Source organism: Chenopodium quinoa, unplaced genomic scaffold, assembly GCF_001683475.1.
Source record: "Chenopodium quinoa cultivar QQ74 unplaced genomic scaffold, ASM168347v1, whole genome shotgun sequence".
In the NCBI taxonomy this organism is placed as follows: domain Eukaryota; kingdom Viridiplantae; phylum Streptophyta; class Magnoliopsida; order Caryophyllales; family Amaranthaceae; genus Chenopodium; species Chenopodium quinoa.
The window spans coordinates 483,383-505,752 of NW_018742651.1; the positions used below are offsets into that span (position 1 = coordinate 483,383).

Here is a 22,370-nt window from a genome sequence, read left to right on the forward strand (position 1 = left end):
ACGTGACAATTACCTATGGTTTGGTATGAGAGGGGTAGATAATACACTCCATTCTCTGAGGGTAAGGGGTAACAAATTAACCATTACATTCCTTTAAACCCTTTTAAACCCTATGGGCCTATGGTAACAAAACAGTGGTCCTATTTGATTTTCAAGCTGATACAAGAAATTTATAATTCACAATTCCTTGTTTGGGTTTTTGAAGGGAATTGATTGGGAATAAAATTGTAAATTAACAGTTATACTTGTACTAATGTCATATTCTTAAGCTTTTATTAATGGTAAAATAGTCTTTTTCTCTTTATTCCCAATTCCCGTCTCTATTACTTGCTCTCCCAGTAATAAAATGGGAATAGAGAAATTTTTTTCCATTCACAATCCCACCTACAATTCCCCTTCCCACAAAACAAACAAGGCAATATATACTCCTACCTTTTCAATTCCCATTCCCAAGCCCCAATTCCCACATACCAAACACGTACTAGTTAAAAAAGACACATGCTTACACCTTGCTAATTTACTCTATTCACATATTCCTTACCTTTTATAAATGGTCCGAGTAGGGTATGTATGGATTGAAAAATCCGGGTACGAGTCTGGGTATTACTAGACCCTACCCAGACCCTATCCATTGCCATCCCCACTCGCACTATGTAAGGCAAAAAAAATAATATTTGTAATCGCAGATGTAAACGATTTTGTAAAATGGGGTATAATTGAGGAATTTTGATGTTTTGGGGGCATCTTTTCATGGAAATTGCTTGATATTTTTCTTACCTTAAAAAATAAACAACATAATCTAAATCACTACAGTAGAATTTATTTCTTATTTCATCACCGAACTAGAAAATTAACTCTTTTATGTGATCCGATCCAATCATCCAATTCATTTTATTTTTAAAGGTAATGAAAATTACAAATTCTTAAATGGACCTGGTTCACACTAATTTATTGTGGACCACTAACATTAGAGAAAGTATGGTTGTTTTATTAACAAAAAAAAAGGGTCACTATAATTTTAAAAAAGGTCACTATGTTGAAATAAAAATCATTTTGGTAATATATAGGTCTAAGTGGTTATTTTTGTAATGAAATATTTTATATACTAATCAATATGAATAATAAATGCCACGCTAAAATTAGGGTAATAACGTCGTATTTCAAGTTCACAATATTATTAAACGTTGTAATAGTTTTAATAAAGGTTACTATGTTAAAAATAAGGTTACTATGTTAAAAATAATGGTCACTATATTCAATATAATGTCAGTTACGTGTGTATAGACCTCGAATCTACAATAATATTATTGTGGACCAGGTGCAGTGTTTTTGAATGAAAATAACATGTAATACATTTGCACACCAAATATATGTACGGTAACAAAATCCATTTTTTTTAAGGAAACAAAATCCATTTGTTAAAATTAGAAAATTTCATAAATAAAAAAACAAAGAAAGTACAGTAAAATGAGTAAATAAATGAGTAATAAAATATTGAGACAAAACGTCATAGAACACAGCCTGTAAACATTCATACGATACTCTTTCTATTTCTATTACACCAAACCAAACTAACGATTCATTCTCTCTCCAACTTTCCCTCGCCTTTACACATTCAATCATTTCTCCCACTACTCTCTCAATTTTTGTCTCCTTAAGAACCCTAATTTTTCTCTCCTTTTTTCTTCAATTTCTTCTCTCTTTTTTGAATTTTTATTCTTTTTTGTAGTTTGTAAGTTTCAATTTAGGGTTCCAATTTTAGCAATTTCTTCAGATCAAAAGCTCGTCACTCGATTTGAATTTTTCAAACAATCACACTGTTTTGTTTGTTTGTTGGATTTTTTGATTTGGGGATAATTATGTACGTTAGTTAGGGTTAAGCATTGTTTTCAGTTTGGATTTGGAGTGGTGATTTTGCCGGATTTTTTCAATTCCGGCGAAAATGGCGACTGATTTACCGATGAATCCTCAGATGGAGCAGATCCATGGCGAAATTCGCGACAATTTTCGAGCTCTTGCGTAAGCTCCTTTCTCTTACTTTTTTGGTGTCAATGTCACTAGGTTAGTGATGATTAGTTCAATTTAGGGTTAGTTTTAAGTATTTTTCTTTCGATTTTAATCTTGTTTACTTGTTAAAGAGAAATATGATTTACAAATTTCTAATTTTGGAGTAGTTTACGTTATTATTTGATCATTGTGATGGAATTTCGCTATGATGTGAATAATTGTCTTTGTTGACAAAATATGGTAACTTTTTGGCCCGTAACATAAAGGACTGGCAATGTGGATTGATTGCCTTGTGTTATTCGGGTACGGTTTCGGCTAAGCTTAGCTACTGCCTATGGTTCAGTGAAATCGTAGATCCGTACTGCACTTGCATGTGACTAGCATTTGACAGTTAATACTGAGCATTAGCCCATTTTTAGTTGGGCACATTGTGGGATTCATTGTGAGCTATCTGTTTGTTATATTGCAAGGACTGAGGACTAAAGTGATGTCAAACGGATTATATATGGTTTCCATTCCTGTTGTTCCATTTATGTCTCTTCAACAGAGAAATGTGGGTTCCTAGTGAACTGACGGCGGAAATATTGGGCTTTTTTTGCTGTGGTAATCAAGAGATGTCAGGATTTCACGTTGTACTTTTGAAGGATTCGGGCTTTCGTAGTGCTAATTGAGGGATATCAGGCTTTCTTAATATGCAATTTGAGAGATGCCGGGCATTTGTCCTGTGCTAAATGAGGGATTTTGGTGTTAATTCTGCGCTATCTGAGGGATATCAGGTTTTCGTGCTGTGCTGTTTGAGGGATATTGGGCTTTCAAGCTGAGGGATTTCGGGCATTCATGTTGTACTAATTGAGGATGTTGGAAATTTATGCTGTGCTATATGAGGGTTTAAGGGTTTTTGTACTGTGGTATTTCAGGGTTTGTGGTCTATTTTTATTCTGTCAGTAGAATGTCATTTCTGTTGCTGTTAACAGGGAAAAAGTGAAATTAAAGCTGAAATTCCTCAAGGAGGGATCATTTGTTGTTTTCATTTGCCTTTTTTTTTTAACTTAAATTCTTTCACTCTATCATTTAATAACAACCTTTTTCAAGCCAGTGTGTGATCACCTCTGTGTTGCTATTTTCAAATATCACTCACCTTTATAGTAGGCTATATAGCTTAGCTTGGGCAACTGTTTTGGTGCCTCGTTTTCTTCATCCTTTTATTCTGATCTAATATCTTCCCAAAAACCTTTTCCTCTTGGCATGTGCTGCTGTGGTTGGAAAATTAAGCTTATGTGGCCTGGGACCTCGGTAGGAAATCCAATTTAGTAAGTTTTGGTTTGAAACGTTCCTGTATGGATGTAGTCTGAAGTAGTTCGGTATCAATTTGGTTAGCGCGTTCTAAATCTTATGTTGAGGTAGAATTTCGTACATCCCTCAACCTATTTAAAAAAATGTATTTTTGTACGGCTATGGTAAGCTGTGCCATGTGTTTTGGTTTGAAACTTCCTGTATCGATGTGGTCTGAAGTAGTTCGGTATCGATTTGGTTAGCGGGTTCTAAATCTTATGTTGAGGTAGAATTTCATACATACCTCAACCTGTTTAAAAAAATGTATATTTGTACGGCTATGGTAAGCTGTGCCATGTGTTTTCAGTTCTAATGCTGAGAAAGGAGAATATCTTCAGCTGATTAAATTGTTGGGATTTTTGAGTGCTGAAAACAGGTAGTTTACTAGTTTATGAGTTTAGAATGTCAATGTTACAAGTGTGGGCATCTGATAAGTTTTTATGTAGTGAAATACTATGGACAGGGCATCTAGGATGTTATATTATTGAAAATGTTGTAACTCCTTATTAAATTAACTTATACACTGTTGTAGCACCATTGATATTACCCTGCTCTAAATTTTGTGCATGCATGTGGCTATGTGCAAAATCCTGCTCTGTTACAATTTTTGTGGAAATTCGTTTAGATTTTGGCTAGAGTTACATTACTTAACTCTATTGCCGGAAATAGACAACTTCTTGGCACAAGGTGAAAAATCCATTATAATTAGGGAGTTTAAGATGAAGCAGAAGTGTTAAAAGATTACTGAGGAGCATCGTTAAGATTTGGATGTCAAGCTCAAGCATTTTCGGAGGTCAAAATTTCAATGAATTCGATAACTTTTCAATTTTAGTAGCAATTATTGAGGAGAGTTTTCTTTAATTTATTTTGGTGATGTTGTGATTGGTTTTTTTTTTTTTTTTTTTTTTTTTTTTTTTTTTTTTTGGTGGGGGGGGGGGGTGGGGGTGTGGTGGTGGTGGTAGGGGTTGCATGCGATTGTCACATATATAAGTCTTTCACCCCTTTTTTGATCTTGTGTTTGCATGTGCTCTTGTGATTTCTTTGTAGCAATGGTTTCCAGAAATTGGACAAGGTCAAAGACCCAAATCGACAAAGCAAGCAGCTGGAAGAACTTACAGGGAAGATGAGGGAGTGTAAAAGGTACATTAAATGTTGTTTTTACTTCCCATAATGCAACTTCTTTGAATCTTGAGCATAACTTAATAGCTTATAATTCTAATACTGTGGTTTGGTGGTACTGAAAAGTGGAGTATGACTCTTACAAACTTACCTTATGTAATATGGCCATGGAAACTCTCTGAACAGAAAAACACCCATATGTTATGATGTTTTATATTTTTTGTGACCTTGCTTTTGGTGAGAAAAGAGAAGGGGGGGGGGTGTCGGGTAACCTTTCTCTCTTTTTTTGTCACTTTTATTATAGTTTCTTTTGTGTAGTTTTTGCTTGGTTTCAGGTAGTTATTTTTCATCTACTTCATGATTTTTGTTCATGTAATTATTTTTTTTTATTTTTTACTTTTTTTTTATTTTTTTTTATTGTCTTCTTGTTTTGTTAATTCTTTCTTTCTTCTTCCCCTCCCTTTCTACTGTGATTGAGTATAATTGAGTGTTGATTTTTATTTATTCCTACCTCCTCTTGCTCTTTAGATTAATTAAGGAGTTTGATCGAGAAATTAAAGACGAGGAGGCCAAAAATCCGCCTGAAGTCAACAAGCAACTCAATGATGAGAAGCAGTCTATGGTTAGAAACCTTCTTTACTTTAAGACGATTCATCGTCCAAACAATAATTTTATAAATTACTTTTTTTGTGTGTGCCTGTCATAAGGATTAGTTTTTCTGTGGCAAGAACATAAATATAGTTACTTATTGTAATCACAGAACTTCTAGGAGTATTGCTAGTGTTGCAATGTAACTCAATGAATATGGAGAACTCTAATGGTCCTGTTTGCTTCATCTTTTTTTGAAATTAGCTGTTCAGATTTAAAACCCGCAACTGTTATTTGGTAACAGTAGTGACGCATTGAAATTTATTCCTCAATGTACATAATGTCACTCTTAGACTAAGGAGAATTGAAGTATCAGAAATAAGGCAGAAAGAAAGTCATTGGTTTGTCTCTCTTTTTTGCTGGAGATAGAGGTTGTAAATTACATAGTTGTATATTAGGATTCACTTGAGCAATCTCTCTTCGTCTTTAGTGGATTATTGCAGCTTTCGCATCATATTCCTGTTTGTGCCGAACTCTGATACAAGGAGTCTTGAAGCAGATTACTTAGTTGGGGTAGATATGCTTACGTGGGCTTCTGAACTCAAATCTTTCCACTCTCATTTCTCAGGTTTTATGCTCAAGTACGTTAAGAATATTGAGGCTTATTACCTGCCATATGAGGATGTAAGGCTTTTAGAAGAAATATCAGAATGTGAGGAGGATGAGGAGATAGAAATGAGTAGAAACTGGAAAGTTAGGGCGGGATTTGTTATAATAGTGTTAAGCAACCAAATACTTGGCAATAGGTAAAAGTTTCTAGTATTAAAATCAAGTTTAATAACAAACCTCATATCAGCTATCACCTTATTCCTCAAAATTATCCAAATTCCCTCAAATGGGTGGTGAAAATGTGGAATGCTAGTAGAAGTTTTAAACAAATGTATCATTTTTAAAAGGTTGCTGAGATCAAGAGTTTATAGTTTAATTGTGTAGTTGACTTGTATAATGGTTATTAAGATTAGGATGACATGTTTGAAGTATGTGGGCTATGCTACTTGGGAGCATTATCACTAATAGGAATTTGTGTAGGGTTCTTCTGTTCATTTAGTGTAAAAAAGACTAAGAAAGCTCTATATCATTGAGCACTTTGGTGCAAGGGGGCCCTAATCAATTAAGTGGAGGGGGGTAATCCAACCTTTAGTTATGGTTTGTAATATTAACTGTCTTAAGGCTGAAATATTGACAAGGTTTTAAAATTTCTCCTTTTGAAGATCAGCTTGTTTGAGTGTTGAAAACTATGCTTTGTCAAAGGTCATATACTGTATTTTAACGGTACATTGTTTCTTTTACTGAGAGTGGGCACTTAGATTTAGGTTTGTTGAGAGGTGGAAAGTTGTGAAGGTTTTATATTAACTTTTATGTTATTTCCATTAGTGATTAACAATAACTCTAACCCATTTCTGGAGGACGTCAAGTGGAAAATTATAGTTGCTTACACCAAACCTATTGCTTTTGCTGCATTTCTCGGTGTAGAAGGTTGCAAGACGCTGGGTTTATCAAGTTTGCAGAACAGCAGAATTGCCAAAAAATTGTGTTAAAACAATTCATGCCTAGTGGGTTGAGATAAATTTTATTGGTCACCAGGGCACTTAGTTGCTTATTGATAGGCAATATGATGACAATAATAAACCTGCCAACCATTGTATAAAAAAGCGTAAGGCGCACTAAAGCGAGAGGGGTTCTGCTGCGCCTAAGGCGCGCCTCTTTGAAGTGAGGCACACTATATGGGCAGTTGTGCCTAACCCAAAACGCCTCGCCCAGACTAAAATAAGCGCTCACCCTGATCGCCTTGCGCCTCAGCGCGCTTTTTAAAACACTGCTGCCAACTTTAAATGCTGCTCAAATTAAACATAGTGTTCTGTAATAGTGAAAGAGTTGATAACTTATTGGGTGGACTTGGCCGCGTAATCTCTATTTTTTGAGGGTAGTTGGAAAGCTCTCTGGCTCATTTGTAAGTCCAACATTTTGGGTACTGCCTCATCTTTGTAATAGCAACCTTATTTTTTTTACTGCTTATTCTTTTCAGTCCCTTGAAATTCAATATTGGAGAAAGAGATTTACTTGGGATTGTTAAGTACTTTAAATTTTCCTGATATTTCATTGCATTTAATGCTAGATTTGTAGGCTGCCTTTTTTTCTTTCACGTAACTTTTTTTTTTTTTTTTTTTTTTTTTGTTGAAAAAATTTGCAGATCAAAGAGCTAAATTCATTTGTGGGCTTAAGGAAGACGTAAGTTAACATCTTCAACTTTACTGTTTCTTTTTTAATTTGTTAATTCTGTTGCTAATATATGGCAGGTTGATTTAGGATGCTTGGTTAATAATTATAGTAGTGGTAACTTGTGGACTTTTGTGATACTTGTTATATATGTATATCAAATGAACCTGTTTTTCTGGCTGCCTATGCTGTAGGTATATGAGTAGCCTTGGCAATAAGAAGGTAGAATTGTTTGACATGGGAGCAGGAACCAGTGAACCAACAGCCGAAGAAAATATTCAGATGGCTTCATGTGAGTTATTCTTTAGCTTATATTTGCATCTTGTACTCTAATGGGGATTTTGGCTTGATGTTTGTCTTTTTTATTGTTATTCTCCACACTCCTATCTAAGAGTATGCTTCTTTGCTAATCCTTGTGATCTTTATTTCAACAATCATATTGTCATGACCTCTGTGTTGAGCTTTGTAGATTGAGTCAATTGTGGTATTTTTAGAATACAAAAGGGGCAAAAGAAAACCAGGGGGTCATGTCAATTGTGGGAATGTCAGCTTTGCATACCGCTTTCTGTAACTTATCAGGCTATATAATGAGTCATTCTCAGAGAAATACTTGTAATGTATTGATTAAAGTGATTGGCATCTTGTTGTATTATATGTCTATACTTCACATTTACTGAAGGATCTATGTTTGTACATTCAATAATGAGTTTCAACTTTAAGGGAGTGAACATTGGTACACCTATATATGATATATTTATTGGATTGATATATGTGACTTTCAAGGTTTACTTTGCTGATCAGCATCTCCATCAAAGGGTGAGAGGTGTGCACATAATTTGAAGTCTTGTGCAGTTTCTATAGCACGCTCTTTTAAATGTGTATTAAACAAATTATTAGCCTTCAACCAAGGCTTAGTGTTTAAAAACAGTGTATTTTACATTTATATTTATCATTTTGTACCAATATCACAGCAGACTCTGCAGAAGCTTGTTCTATTGGGTGATGTTTTCCACCTCATTTTTATTTTTTCATAGCTAATTTGAATAGTTTGTCAATACAGTTAACAGTATTCCTCTTTTTTACAATATTTTCTATCGGAGCATTTAGCTTCCTTGCATTTTCTTATAATCCTGTGTTGGAATGAGAATAAATAAGGTACAACAATACTGTGTATTGATTTGCATGTGTTTCTTGTATCTGATGTGTGATTTGTCCTTCCTATGCAGCAATGACAAATCAAGAGCTTATTAATGCTGGGAATAAGACTTTGGATGAGACTGATCAGGCCATTGAGCGCTCTAAACAGGTGAGAAGTTTACTGTGAACGGCTCTTGGCTTGTTTACTGTATTATCTTTCTAACTATAATTTGGTTGCCTAGGTAGTTGCACAAACTGTTGAGGTTGGAACTGAAACTGGAGCTAAACTAAAGGGTCAAGTAAGTATTCATAATTGATTGGTCCTATCTCAATCTTTTAGGTAGCAGAAAATAATGTAATTCTATTTGTGCAGACTGATCAAATGGGTCGTATTGTTAATGAGCTGGATACTATTCAATTTTCACTCAAGAAGGCATCTCAGTTGGTGAAGGAGATTGGTCGGCAGGTCTGGTTTTTTAATCTTTAATTTTTAATTTTTTTTTTGTTTGTGGCTTTGTGCTCAGATTGCTATTCTTCCTTTGCTTCATTTTAATTGCAACAAGGATTTTGGCACTATCCATACTCCTACTATAACATATTGTGATTCATACGGAAGAAAGTCACGTGGAATCTTGTAGGATTTGTCTTAATTTATACTTTATTAAAATCTACTTTTTATAATTTTTACCAAACCACCAACCAAAGATATTAATAGTTTAAATTTTGTGGCAAGCGCTGAAACTGTTAGTGTTGCAAGTAAAATGGAGCCGAGGAAGTATTACTTTTATTATAAGCTCCATGTTATCTTGACTGATGTATATACTTTCTGTGTTGCAGGTTGCCACTGACAAGTGTATCATGCTTTTTCTCTTTCTTATCGTCTGTGGTGTCATAGCCATTATTGTTGTGAAGGTATATCCCTTATTATCATTGCTATGGTATTGCATAATTTGTCTGCTAGCCTGCTCTCTTATGAAGTTGATGATATTGTTATCGTTTTCGTCTGGTATTATAGCCTTTTTCTGGAATTTGGCTCTGTTAATGAAAGGCTGGTTAGACGGTTAGACATGCTGGAGACAATTATGTATTCTTTTAGTGTATCTTTTTTTTTTTTTTTTTTTTTTTTAAAAAACTTTCTTTCCTCCACAGCTATACCTTCACTTCCGATTAGCAGGTCCTATTTTATAAATGTTGTGCCTAAATTTGTGACACCAATTATTTGGCATTTGAAGCCTTCCTATCATATGGCCCAATAGATATTTAGGTGTTGGCATTCTGCTTCCTGGTAGAATCTTGTCTCATCTACTGTTCTGCCCATCATGTGGTTTCTTTTCCTGATTGGCATGAATTAATCCCCCTTCCACCCCTCCTCCATGCTATTGTTTGAATTGGGTTTTGCTCCGTTTCGCCTATTAATCTGTGCTGAAAATCTTGATCTTATTTGCTATGCCTGTAGATTGTACACCCAAACAACAAAGATATTAGGGACATTCCAGGATTAGCACCTCCAGCCCCTGCAGCAAGAAGGCTCTTGAATGTGAAAGCTGAACATTTCGGATAAATTGCTGCAATTGGATTCTTCCACAGTTCAGTTTGGATTATTGGTTCCATTCCCCTATAGTTTGTGCATATCGAGTTTGTGTCATTTGTAAATCATGTTGAGGAGATTTTTGTTTATCCTTTTGGCAGTTGTATTCTTTCTCCAAAAACGACGGCTTTCAAAATCATTGTATCCACATTCAGGTTATTTTGCTGTCAATATTTTATCCTGTGTGTATTAACAAGGCACTCAACATTCAGAGGATGCAGTAAATGTGTGTTCATTCTTTATACATTGTGTTGATATGCTTTTTCTCACATTTTTTATTTTCCAATATTGGAAACACTTGGTCAATTTGCATTTTGTTTTCGAATTTCTTTCACAGCCACTGCCCAAATAACAATGGAAGATAATTGTCAACTTGTACTCCGTTACAATTTCAGAGGAATTCATGTTTTTTTTATTAAAAAAAAAAACAAACAAACAAACCACAAAGGGGTAATAGATGAAAAATATTTGTTTGTCTTAAATAGCAAAGATTGTTTATTATTATTTGTATATATACACCCGGATGCAAGGTGTACCAATAAGTATATTTTTGCTCTTTTTGATGATTATTGTCCTTCAATCGTCATTTGAATAAAAAATATCCTCAGATGTTCCTTATACCCGAAAGGGTATAGAAATTTTCACTTAGAATAGCGTGTTTTTTTTTAATTTTTTGTACTTCTGAAATATAGCAATATATTGAATGCAAAAAACTTGGGTCAACGTTTACAAATGTGGGTGTGAAGAGTATCATTTAGACATTATTAATGTAATTCGTGATTGTTGCATATGAACCATGTGAACATTGGTGTGTTATGTGTAGAAGGAACGAACCAATGTTATTGACATTTTCAGCATCCTCATATCTAATTATCTACATCACATGTAATGCATGTCTACTGTTGTCTATTGGGTATCTGAGAAATATGCCTTTGACCTTTGTGAGTAGTTGACCTTGGTGATAGACTTGACTTTCTACTTTCTAGTCGCCAACTCTTCATTATTTTTGCATGGTCATATGAATACTTCTTTCGTCTCATTTTATTTTTTGATCATTTTTTTTTCCATCAGATAATTTGCAAATGTAAAGCTTAAAACAGTAGTAAACAACTAAATTCAAAGTAAAAGTATATTAGTAATTTTTTTTTTTGGTACTACAAAAAATCGATCTAGGTTTTCCAAACCAACCTTGAAGACTTCGACCAAAAATGTTAATGTTCATTGGCATTTACGGCAATTAGTTTAGGGAAGGATTTGATTAGGGTTTAGCCCAAAAAAAAAAAAGTTGGTTTTAAAAATTTAAAAAGAGTTGACTATGACGCACTTGGTAATGGTTGCCATTTTTGTGAAGTGGATTTAATTTAATTTGTGTTTTGAAAAGGAGTTGTGAAAAAACTTTCAAAATTTGAGTAATAGATTATTAAGTCAAAATTGATGATGTGGGTTATTAAATAAGCTTATGCCTAGTTGCCTACCCAAGTGCCTCTCTTGAGTCATGAGCTGACGCCTGACGACAGATAACACTCTAGTCTAACAGTCCTAAGTTATCGATCATTCTTGCTGAATATATATAGGTTTTATATGGTCCAATTCATTTATTGCATATTCGGGTACATTTTTTCATTGCATATCCAATTTCTTTAGTGTTCATGTTCTTAATAATAATAATAATATCCTAGGTATTAGGTACAAGTCTCATTTGTTGAGAGGTAATTAACTAACTAAGGTAATAGGAAACCCTCCATTTCTAAGCTTTAATCAATAGCATTATTTTACTTTTTTGCACAGATTCTAATACAATTTAATTTTGAGTAAAATCATCATGATTGTTTTAGAAAAAAAAAAAAAAAAAATTAATATCATCATGAAAAATTTGATACTTCAAAATTATTCATCAAAACGACTCTCATGCAAGAGTAAATTAATACTCGGTAGCTAATCTATACAAATATATCAAAATACGTTATACTGATATATTAAAAGAGGATAAGGAGGTTTGAACCCTCAACCTCTTATAAGAGGATATCTATTTAAGCATCTAAGCCAATCATAAAAAAAATGTTATTAATATGTAACAAATAAAAAAATAAAAAAATATAAGTGCAAATCACAAGTTTCAATTAATAAAAAAAAATAAGATACTCAAAGAGTAACTCAATTTTGGTTTGACAATATTAATTGCAGTTTTGAAAAGCCTTTTTTAAATAAAATAAAAAAATCAATTGTATGTCTATAACAGTAGCAACCCATGGCAACGCTCGAGCTACTCACTAATTAGGGCATTAAAATCAGTGATTTTAAATCACTACTTGTGAAGTTAAATTACATAGCTATGTACTCTCTTCGTCCCTATTTTATTGCCCCATTTGACTTTTCATAGTCTCCAAAACACATGTTAAAATGTATATATTTCCATTTTCATATGCATAAAATTTATTAGAGCTTGATATTAATGAAATACAATGAAATAAATCTAACAAGATCTCACATGACTATATAATCTCTTATTGATCAATGAGAATTTATGATCAATGTTCTTGAAATTTGATCCATTTATTAACGATGGGAAATTTTTTTGGGACAAAGAGAGTATAATACTATGACTCAATACTTGAATTAGCTACCCAATGTGCCGATTTTAGTCGAAACCTTTGATGCAAACCAATCTACAAATATGGTAATTGTGTAACCAAATTCTAATGCAAGTTATTAGAGAACTAATTAAGCTGTTAAACATCTCCAAGACTCCAATATTAAAAGAGGGAAAAAAAAGAAAAAAAAAAAAACTACTTTACTTATGGACAAAAATAGTAGTTGGACATATATGCCATGCAGAAGATTGCACCAATAAATAAGAAATATAAAAGTATTCTAACTATAAATTATTTCTCTCATTTGAAATTATATTCGACATTATAAGACAAGGCCATATCACATTAAGATCTCTTAATCAGTATTCACAACTACTGTTCTTTTTAATCTTAAGTAACAACCTAACGATCGACTAAATAATTCACTTGATTAACACCATTATTAGATAAGGATGGGACAATGGTGGTCCAATTGATAATTAATTGCTATGATCTTATGCTATAACCAACCATAAACATTACATGCATTGAATGTTCTTTTGTTACCAAAATTTAAACACGGGGTTTTATATATGTTTTGATCAGTTGGTAAGGGAGTCAGTATACCTTTATCAGATCAAGTTTAAGTTCATAGTTATAGTTGTTGGGAGAGCTTCTCCCATGTGGGATTACAATACAATTCAAATTTGAATAGTTGAAATCAAAGATATAATAGGTTTTAGATGTATAGATTAAAAAAAATAGTTACAAATCGACTTTATATTTTCGTTAACATGTCATAATCACGTGTTTAATACGGGATTTAACTTAACTAGATGCTTAAATTAGAGCACCATGTCGCATGTTTGCTATTATCATAACTTGGTTAGTCTTTGATTAGCCAAATAATTTGTGTACATGAAGGCGCCGAAATTTTGTTGTCCATATTATCCTATAATAATTAGTCTCTCCAACAGCACAAATGTATTTGCTTTAAGTCTCAGGAAATTTCAAAATCTTGTTCTTTATTTCAATAACTAAAGTCCAAATTGGAACGTTCAACGTTTGTCTGTATCACTTGACAATCGCAACAAATGGGTAAGGCAGTCTTCATCTTAAAATTGGTACCACTCTAAATTTGATTACAGGTTGTAATTAATGTTCATACCCTTTATCCAAGGGCACGTCAAGTACTTAAGCTAAGTTTGGTTACTATCTCCTTGGTTATTTCTCGGTCAATAGTTATTTAATATACTATATACTAAAGTAATCACCGAATGGGACACATGGCATGATTTGTTAAAAAAATTTCCCTCCAAAATGCTCTATTTTTTTTAAATTCTATTAAAATATTTAAATAATAGACATTAATAATTCAATTTTTTTTTTGAATAAAAGTGTTACACAAGTTAGTTATTTTCAATTGACTATTATTATATCATTCTTTAGAAATCCGTGCATTGCACGGGGCCAAAACTAGTACTCCCTCCGTCCCTAAATTACATTCCTCTTTATCTTTATTATGTGGGGAATAAATGCTAGAAAGAGGAATGTAATTTAGGGACGGAGGGAGTAGTTCATATATATGAGATTGATTGATGTCATTATTTGATTTGTTAAAACTTTTTCTTAAATATATGGAGGGATATGTTAAGCTCTCCCTTCAATTCTCAGGTTTTCAAATTTATTACCGCGTTTAGATTGATATTATGTATCTTTAAGATGGTATCTCCTCAACTAATTATTTATATCCTCACTAAATCGTTTGTATATTATATATGACCTTAAATTAATCTTTGTCTCTCTTGATCCTGGCTCGTATTTCAATAAATCTTGTGTAAGACGGGTGTACATCAATTTTATTGTAAGACAATCAGTTTGAGATTAAGTCTAACTATTTTTATAGCAACTTTAAACCGTTAAAACGGCAACTTTTAATTTGTTATTAGTTTGAATTTTATTTTAAAGTGTAATTTCTTATAGATTCGTGATTACATATTATAAAAGCTAATATATTATAAGTTTTTTGTAAGATTAAATTTATTATTACAATAAGGAAAAATGTGAGAAACCACCTTTTATAGGACCTTTTTTGTGAAAAAAACACCTTATAAAAAATTTCTTCTGAAAGCACACCTAAAACCACTTTTTTTTTTTTTTTTTGGCGAAACAACACCTTACCCCGGTTTTCGGTGTTTGACTTGGTTTATAGGCATTGACCCTCACGTGAGGGTCATGTGCTTGGCCTCTCCTTCCTCAAAACCATAATAACCGCCTAGCCTACCCTAGCCACCGACACCACTACCTAGCCACCACTAGAACCACATCTCAACCTTTGCCGCCGACGCCACCACTCATCAACCATGAACACCACTACCTAGCCGCCACTAGAACCACATCTCAACCTCCGACACCGCAACACCACCTAAATCACTCAAAACCCACCTGAAAAAAAAAATCCCTTTTTCTTTCTTTTCCCCTTCAATTAGACTTTCTCACTCCTCTATTCTTCCTAGCTAGCAACCCCCAAATTTCGTCAGTAGAAGGGGAAAACTCCATTGTTTTGCTCGAATAAGGGCAAAGAACAACATCAATTTATCTAATTTTGAGGTAGGTAAGTTGTTAAAGTTAATAAATTGATTTGTTGTTGATTTCGTTGGATTTTTTGTTTACTTTAGATCTAAGGTTTTTAATTGAGGAAAAAGAAGGGGGGAAAGTGCTACCTACCCCCTTCTCTCCTCTCTATTGGTTTTTGGGGGCCGGTACGCTTTTTTCTAGTGGATTTGGGTCGGAAGTGGGTGGTTCTAGTGGCGGCTATGTGGTGGTGTTGGCAGCTAGGGTTGTCTAGGCTTAATTTTGGTGGTTTTGTGGAGGGAGGGGTTGAGCACTTGATCCTCGCGTGATGATCAAGGCCGGAAAATAGGGTCAATGCCCTGAAACCGGCCTAAAGTGTTTATAAAAATATATAAAAAAAAAATAAAAAAAAACTTGTTTTAGGTGTGCTTTCGCAAGAAATTTTTTATAAGGTTTTTTTTTTTAAAAAAACAAAATGAGTGTTTTAAAAGGTGGTTTTGACAATTTCCCTTAGAATAATAATAACTTTTGTAGTTTCTTTAAAAAAAATATATAACTTTTGTAATATAAAAGATAACTTTAAATAATTTTTAAGATAACTTTGACTCGTTTAACAATAAATTGCGTACTCCCGTGTTTATTGAAAATTTGTGCTCGTGTCTAAACGTATTTTGATGATCTTAATTAATTAGACCTTGATCATAAGTTTATATATTTTCGTGAGATGGCTACATTAAAGGAAGTTGAAAATTCATCCTTATAAAGTCCCTTGTTTTCTCAATATATAGTTGCAATCATGTCTTGTTGAAAAAACATTTCAAAACCACTCTTAGTTAAGTAGGTGTACACTACAATTTAGCATTCAAATGACTAACTGCAAATCTATTAACTTTTAGCTAATTTAAAAGAAAATTTATATTATACCACTACTACTATACTTGTTTTTATTAAAATTTTGGATACCATTGTCGGAGTCCAACCGATCATACAACTATGTATAATTGGACAAAAAGAATTATTGAGAATTCTAAGAATGTTTTTATTAGCCTCAAATCTAACCCATTAGCATCTTTGAGAGTTGATAACTCTATGATAATATAAAATGCATTTTGATTAATATTAATTCATGTAAATGATAATTCCTCCGTTCTTTCTTTTTTCATATTTAGAATTTACACATGCATGTAAATAATCTTTTGATTTTTTTTTAATTAATTAATTAATCAATTTATTTATTTATTTATTTATTTTTATTATTATTATTATTATTATTATTATTATTATTATTATTATATCTCAAAAACAAAAGTCATACAACCTACAATAAATTAGTGGGAAGCTGAGATACAATATGGGCCCCACTCCTCTAGCTATAGCAAATCCTACCCTAGTGAAGATATGAGCTGCAGCACGAGCCCCAATGTCTTGCGTCGTTGAGAACCTCTGAACCCTCTTCAGTAACGCAACAGCCTCCTTCTCTAATTCCCCAAGCGAAGAAAAGGAGAAGGGAATGAAACCATATCCAATCGCCTGACATCGAGCTTCATACTTAACCCTCTTCCGATGAGCAACATCAGCCACAACCCGCCCAGGAATAAAGTCAGATAGCCCTGACTGTGTCAAAGGAGAAGACCCTGTCAAATCAACACAGACATCGCGACCACGATCCCATGTATAAAGTAACACATCCGCAGGTCTGAGGGCCTCGTCGTTCCCTCCAACCAACCCAATGTCAACCTCATTTCTCGCTGAAATCCCAGAACGATAGCAAACATCAACAAGGGTATCCGGAACAACATTATGCCGATGTTTAATACCCACAATACCAGCACAAGACACCGTGTGATCACCGAAAATATTTCCAGCAAAAACCCTCGAACAAGCAGAGCACGACGTTGAGATAGAGAACAATGGAACACCCAACCGATAGGACAACACACAGCGATATGTCTTGGCGTTCATCGTTTGACCCAACCCCGAAATAGGAACCGCCCGAAGCCAAGTAGAGGTGTGATCACCCTGCTGTGATTTCCATAATGCTGATTGTCGAGGAGTTAAAGAATAAGCAGATTCTGCAGAAGCGGTAATCTTTATGAAATACATATCTGCCAATTTCTTCATGAGTTTAGGGGCAGCGACCTCACTAGGATTACTCAAAATGTCAGACTCCACTGTTCCATTAAACAGACACAACGCATCCTCAAAGGTTCGTCCAAGACCAACAATGCCAGCATGCCGAAGAAGTTGTGTCTGCAACCCAGCAGACTGCAACCGAGAAGCAAGAAAAGCATAGTTTACTTCTTCACTTAATGGACTTTGGCCAATAATGTTAATTTGTACGTTCATGCAGACCTTTCACAGTTGGCTTGTGCATGTGTCCTTTTCATATCTTTGAGGCCTTATCTCAAAACTCTTCAATTCCTTGCTCTCATGATTATGCTGGAGCTCGAAAATATTCATAAAACAAAGGTAATGCTAGTTGTTTTTTGTTTTTTGTTTTTTGTTTTTTTTTTTTTTTTTTTGAACGGAGATAATGCTGGATTGATATCACTACGAATCAATTAAATTCATTACCTTTGTTTCAAATTAATTAGTTGCAACAATTTGACATAAAGTGTGAATAGAATATGATCGATCAATCGTTGACTCATTGTAAATCATTTAAAACGGAGATAGAATAATAAAAATTAAGAAAAGGTGTTTAAAAGTGGAATTGAAAGTCATAAATATATATATATATATATATATATATATATCAATTAACCTAATAAGAAGGTATTGGGTGCGGCTAACAATTGGTGCATCAAATATATAAGATATGTATTATTTGATAGACGATACGTACAACTTGGAGGATATGTGTTATTTAACAGAGAACATGTACAAATTGTTAATAGGATCTAATCCCTCCATCCCATAATATAGTTCATGTTTTCTTATTTTAGATACCCAAAATGTTGTTTCAATTTTCATTATATTTTTCATTTTTGGATAGTATATAAAGACCATTATACCCTCACTTTTTTTAACTTTATTCATTGTTCTTTTTAAATAACCCTTGAATTTCGCACATGTCTTGTATTTTTTTCCACACTCTCTCTAACTTTTGTCTATAATTGTATTTTTCACTTTTATCAATGTATTTCATCTACTTTTTCCTCCTATTTCTTAAATACCGTGAAAAAACACAAATAAAAACTATTTTGGGACGGAGGGAGTGTATTGTTTGTTATAGGATATGTAGTATTTGATACAAGATATATACAATTTATCTTTGATAAAGGATACATATAGCTTGTTAGAGGATATGATGTACTCCCTCCGTCCCTAAAAGTTCGACCCTTTTGGCCTAATGTTAGGGCTTGTTTTCTTACGTTGAAATTCATTTCAGTTCAGCTCCTAATTTCCTTCTCTTATAAAATATTCAGTTCAGTTCAGCTGACTTCAGTCAATAAGAACGGACCCTTAGTCCCAAAATGATCGACCCATTTGCATTAAAATACCCACCAATTTACAACAATATTTGTGCAAAATTAGCTTCCCCATATAAAATTTTGTTTTTTCATGTATTTTTAATACTGTTTCTCTCTATTTTTTTACAAATCCCATGTAAATTTATTTTTTCAATATATTTTTATTTAATTTTCTTAATAGCCGTGAAATCAACCCAAAAGGGTGGGAGTTTTGGAGACGGAGGGATTAGTATTTGGTGGAGGATATGCGTTAGTTGATAAAGGATACGTACAGTTTATTAAAGGATATGTCGTATTTGATGGTGGATATGTAGTGCTTAATAGAGGATATATATGTTGCAACAATCCCAGTTGTAGATGATAATCATATAACCAATAAAAGATATCATCAAGCATATACTTCTTCTGTTTTTTTTTTATAGTTGCAACACTTCTCTTTCCACGCTTGTCAATGCATGTTTTGAATCTTTAATATCTTTGATTACCATTGTGTGAAAATTATAAATTTTAGATATTAAAATTGTACAAATCGAGACGAATCTAACAAGATCCCACATGACTATATTTTTATGGATCTTGCTAACGAGCGCCCCGAGGCGTTAGATAAGGATAAATTATATTGGTTGAAATGGTATTAAGTTAGGAATTCATGACAAAATCACGCGTCGTTTGGTGTAATTAATGTTACTTTTACTCTAATATTTGCACTTTAATTCTCTTATCTAATGTCTCGGGGCGCTCATTAGCTTTTGCCTATTTTTTATTTATGTATAAATCATCAAAGCTAGTCAAAGTGAAACACATGAATACTGTTAAAGTCAAACTGTTGCAACTATAAAAAAAAATGGAGGAAATACATGATATCATGAAACCAATAGAGGATATCATTGAACAAACAGATGATATCATATATAGGCGAGATGATATCATATACATACACTGTAAAAATTATTATCTAATATGATATCATGGAACCAATAGAGGATATCATCGAATCAATATAGGATTAGCATAGATACAATAAATGATGTCATTTAACCAATAAAGAATATCATTTAACAAACTAATTTAATAGAGGATATCATCCGGCTGGCCTACAAATGATATCATATAACCATTAAAAAAATATATCATCCAGCCTATAAATGATATCATCTAGGCAATTGATGATTTCATGATATCATAGAGCCAATAGAAGATATACTTCCTCCGTTCTATTAATATTGCAACAATAGATTTTTGCCACTATTCATCACTCTTGTTTGACCATATAATATGAGTTATACGTTAAGCAAAATATATTCAAGTGGGATCTTGTTGGATTCGTCTCATATAATACATTCAGAATATCAACTTTTTATAATTTTTACTCTTACACAATTATAGATATTTAGCATATAAAATGTGTTTTGGGATGCGTAATTTCTTCCTTGTTGCAATATTAACAGAACGGAGGAAGTATATATTATTGAATGATAATACCATGAAACCTATATAATAAAGGATATCATTGAATTAATAGAGGATATATATCATGGAACTATATCATGAAAGCTATATAATAAAGGATATCATTGAATTAATAGAGGATATATATAATGGAACTATATCATGAAACCTATATAATAAAGGATATCATTGAATTAATAGAGGATATATATAATGGAACTATATCATGAAACCTATATAATAAAGGATATCATTGAATTAATAGAGGATATATATCATGGAACTAATACGGGATATCATCTAGAAAATGGATGATATCATCCAACTTATAGATGATATCATCCAGCTTATTATAGATGATATAATCTAGACAATAAAATTTATTTTATAAAAGTAATTAAAAGATCGACAATGGCGAACTACCATTGAAGGTCCCGTACTTAGCTCATGGGTATAACATAACATGCTCATTTCTCAACCAAAATACATGCATTTGATATCAAAATGCTCACAATTCAACATTCAATCACATAGGATAGTCCATTTCAACCATTATACATCACACAAGAAATTTTTGGGGGCATTTTTTTGAAAATAAAATCCGAGAATCTCAAGCCACAGCATGCATAAATCATGGACAAATATAATGAACAATCTTTATTTTCTCCACCCTCTTCATTCTCTATTTCAATTCAAGCATAAATTATGAACAAATGAAGGAATTTAGCCGAAAGTTGAGGAGAGAAAAAATAGAGGTGGGTTAAAGGTGAGGGAGGAGAGAGAAAGTGAAGTAGCATTGAGTGGGAGTGCGGTTGGTGGTAGTGAGCGGAAATGAGGGGGTGAGAATTTTATATTGCTATACAAACAATAGCCAGACTGACGAAATGTTTGATCAAGCTGGAATAACCCAATAGTTTGTGTAACCTAATTACCTATATATTTCTTGCAAAATACATCAAAATGAATATAGAGTGCATAGATTATTTCTTTTTGATTAGAACTTTAGATCCAATAAGAATATGTGTGGATATTCGATAATATTGCGAGCATGAGATTTTTAGAAGTACAAACTATTATATCAAAATTCAAAAGATATGTACATGGCATTATTATTATTATTATTATTATTATTAGTCCATATTACTATTTTGTACAAATTGTACAATTTTTTTTTTTTAAGATTTTGTACAATTATATGGTAAACCTCTGTTTTCCCTCCCCCACACTCACACCCACACGGCCACACCCCATAATTAGTTGTACGGATCGGACAATGAGAGCAATATGTTTGAAATTGGTTAAGATATGGTGAATTAATGACGATTTACATGACCATTGGGTTTACATATGGGACTTATGGGTGAGGATAGAACATGTCATTAAATTTTTAATTATAGTATGGTCATAAGGCCCCTCCATGTCTAGTAACTTGCTTAAGGCTATCAAAACAAGACCAACGAGCCTAATAAATAAAAAAAAAAAATTAGATGCCCCATATTAGGTCGGCCAGTAATAAATTGAGTATCTTCATATACAATTTGAACCTTTGTAGTCTGATATTAATTAGTACTCCGTAGTTACATTGTTAACTACCTTATTTTAAACGAAATTAATTTTACACCTATTATCTATTATTGAGTATCTTCTTTGTGAATTTCTTGTTAAATTTACACCTATTATTTATTTCTTTCTCGCATCCGTTTGAACACTCACCCCAGCCTTCCTCTTTTATCTAGTAAAACAAACATGACATGTTTGAGCAATATTGCATACGTTTTTACACTTTTATTAATTATTACTACTACAAATATAATTTTTCTTATAAAAGTCAATTCCCAAACACAATGTTAGATAGCTATACAAAGAATGAAAGAATATATCTTATTAAAATCAAATCAAGGAAAAGAAATTAGCAAGCTAGGAACGATAAGCTATTACAAGTTATACAACTAATCAAATCAATAAATGATGCAATAATCACGTGTAAATGCAAGGAGGTTGAAATAAATTGCATGCATGTTTCTTACATCCCACTTTTTTTTTATTCGAATAATCTTCCTATACAATATACGGAGTATATTTTTTCTTTTCAATTTAAAGGTGTTATTGTTTGTGTCTTAAATCTTTAGCAATCGATTTATCCTCAAATTTCACTTTGTTGGACGCTTCAGGAAATCCGCCAGCTGGGGCAACCCTTGCAGATTAAAGTTACATTATGACACTATATATTCTGAAAGTGGATAAAGATTTAGGTTG

At 32.9% G+C, this 22,370-nt stretch overlaps 1 protein-coding gene across 1 annotated transcript; it reads left to right on the forward strand.

Annotated features, from left to right (window-relative positions):
* Window positions 1–1,503: 1,503 nt before the first annotated feature.
* On the forward strand, window positions 1,504–10,290 carry LOC110722050 (novel plant SNARE 13-like). The gene is made up of 10 exons (XM_021901283.1): window positions 1,504–2,019; window positions 4,387–4,479; window positions 4,987–5,080; window positions 7,298–7,335; window positions 7,518–7,615; window positions 8,550–8,629; window positions 8,703–8,759; window positions 8,834–8,926; window positions 9,298–9,372; window positions 9,917–10,290. The coding sequence occupies exons 1-10, from the start codon at window positions 1,943–1,945 to the stop codon at window positions 10,019–10,021; spliced, it is 810 nt and encodes a 269-aa protein (XP_021756975.1). The 5' UTR covers window positions 1,504–1,942; the 3' UTR covers window positions 10,022–10,290.
* Window positions 10,291–22,370: the final 12,080 nt, after the last annotated feature.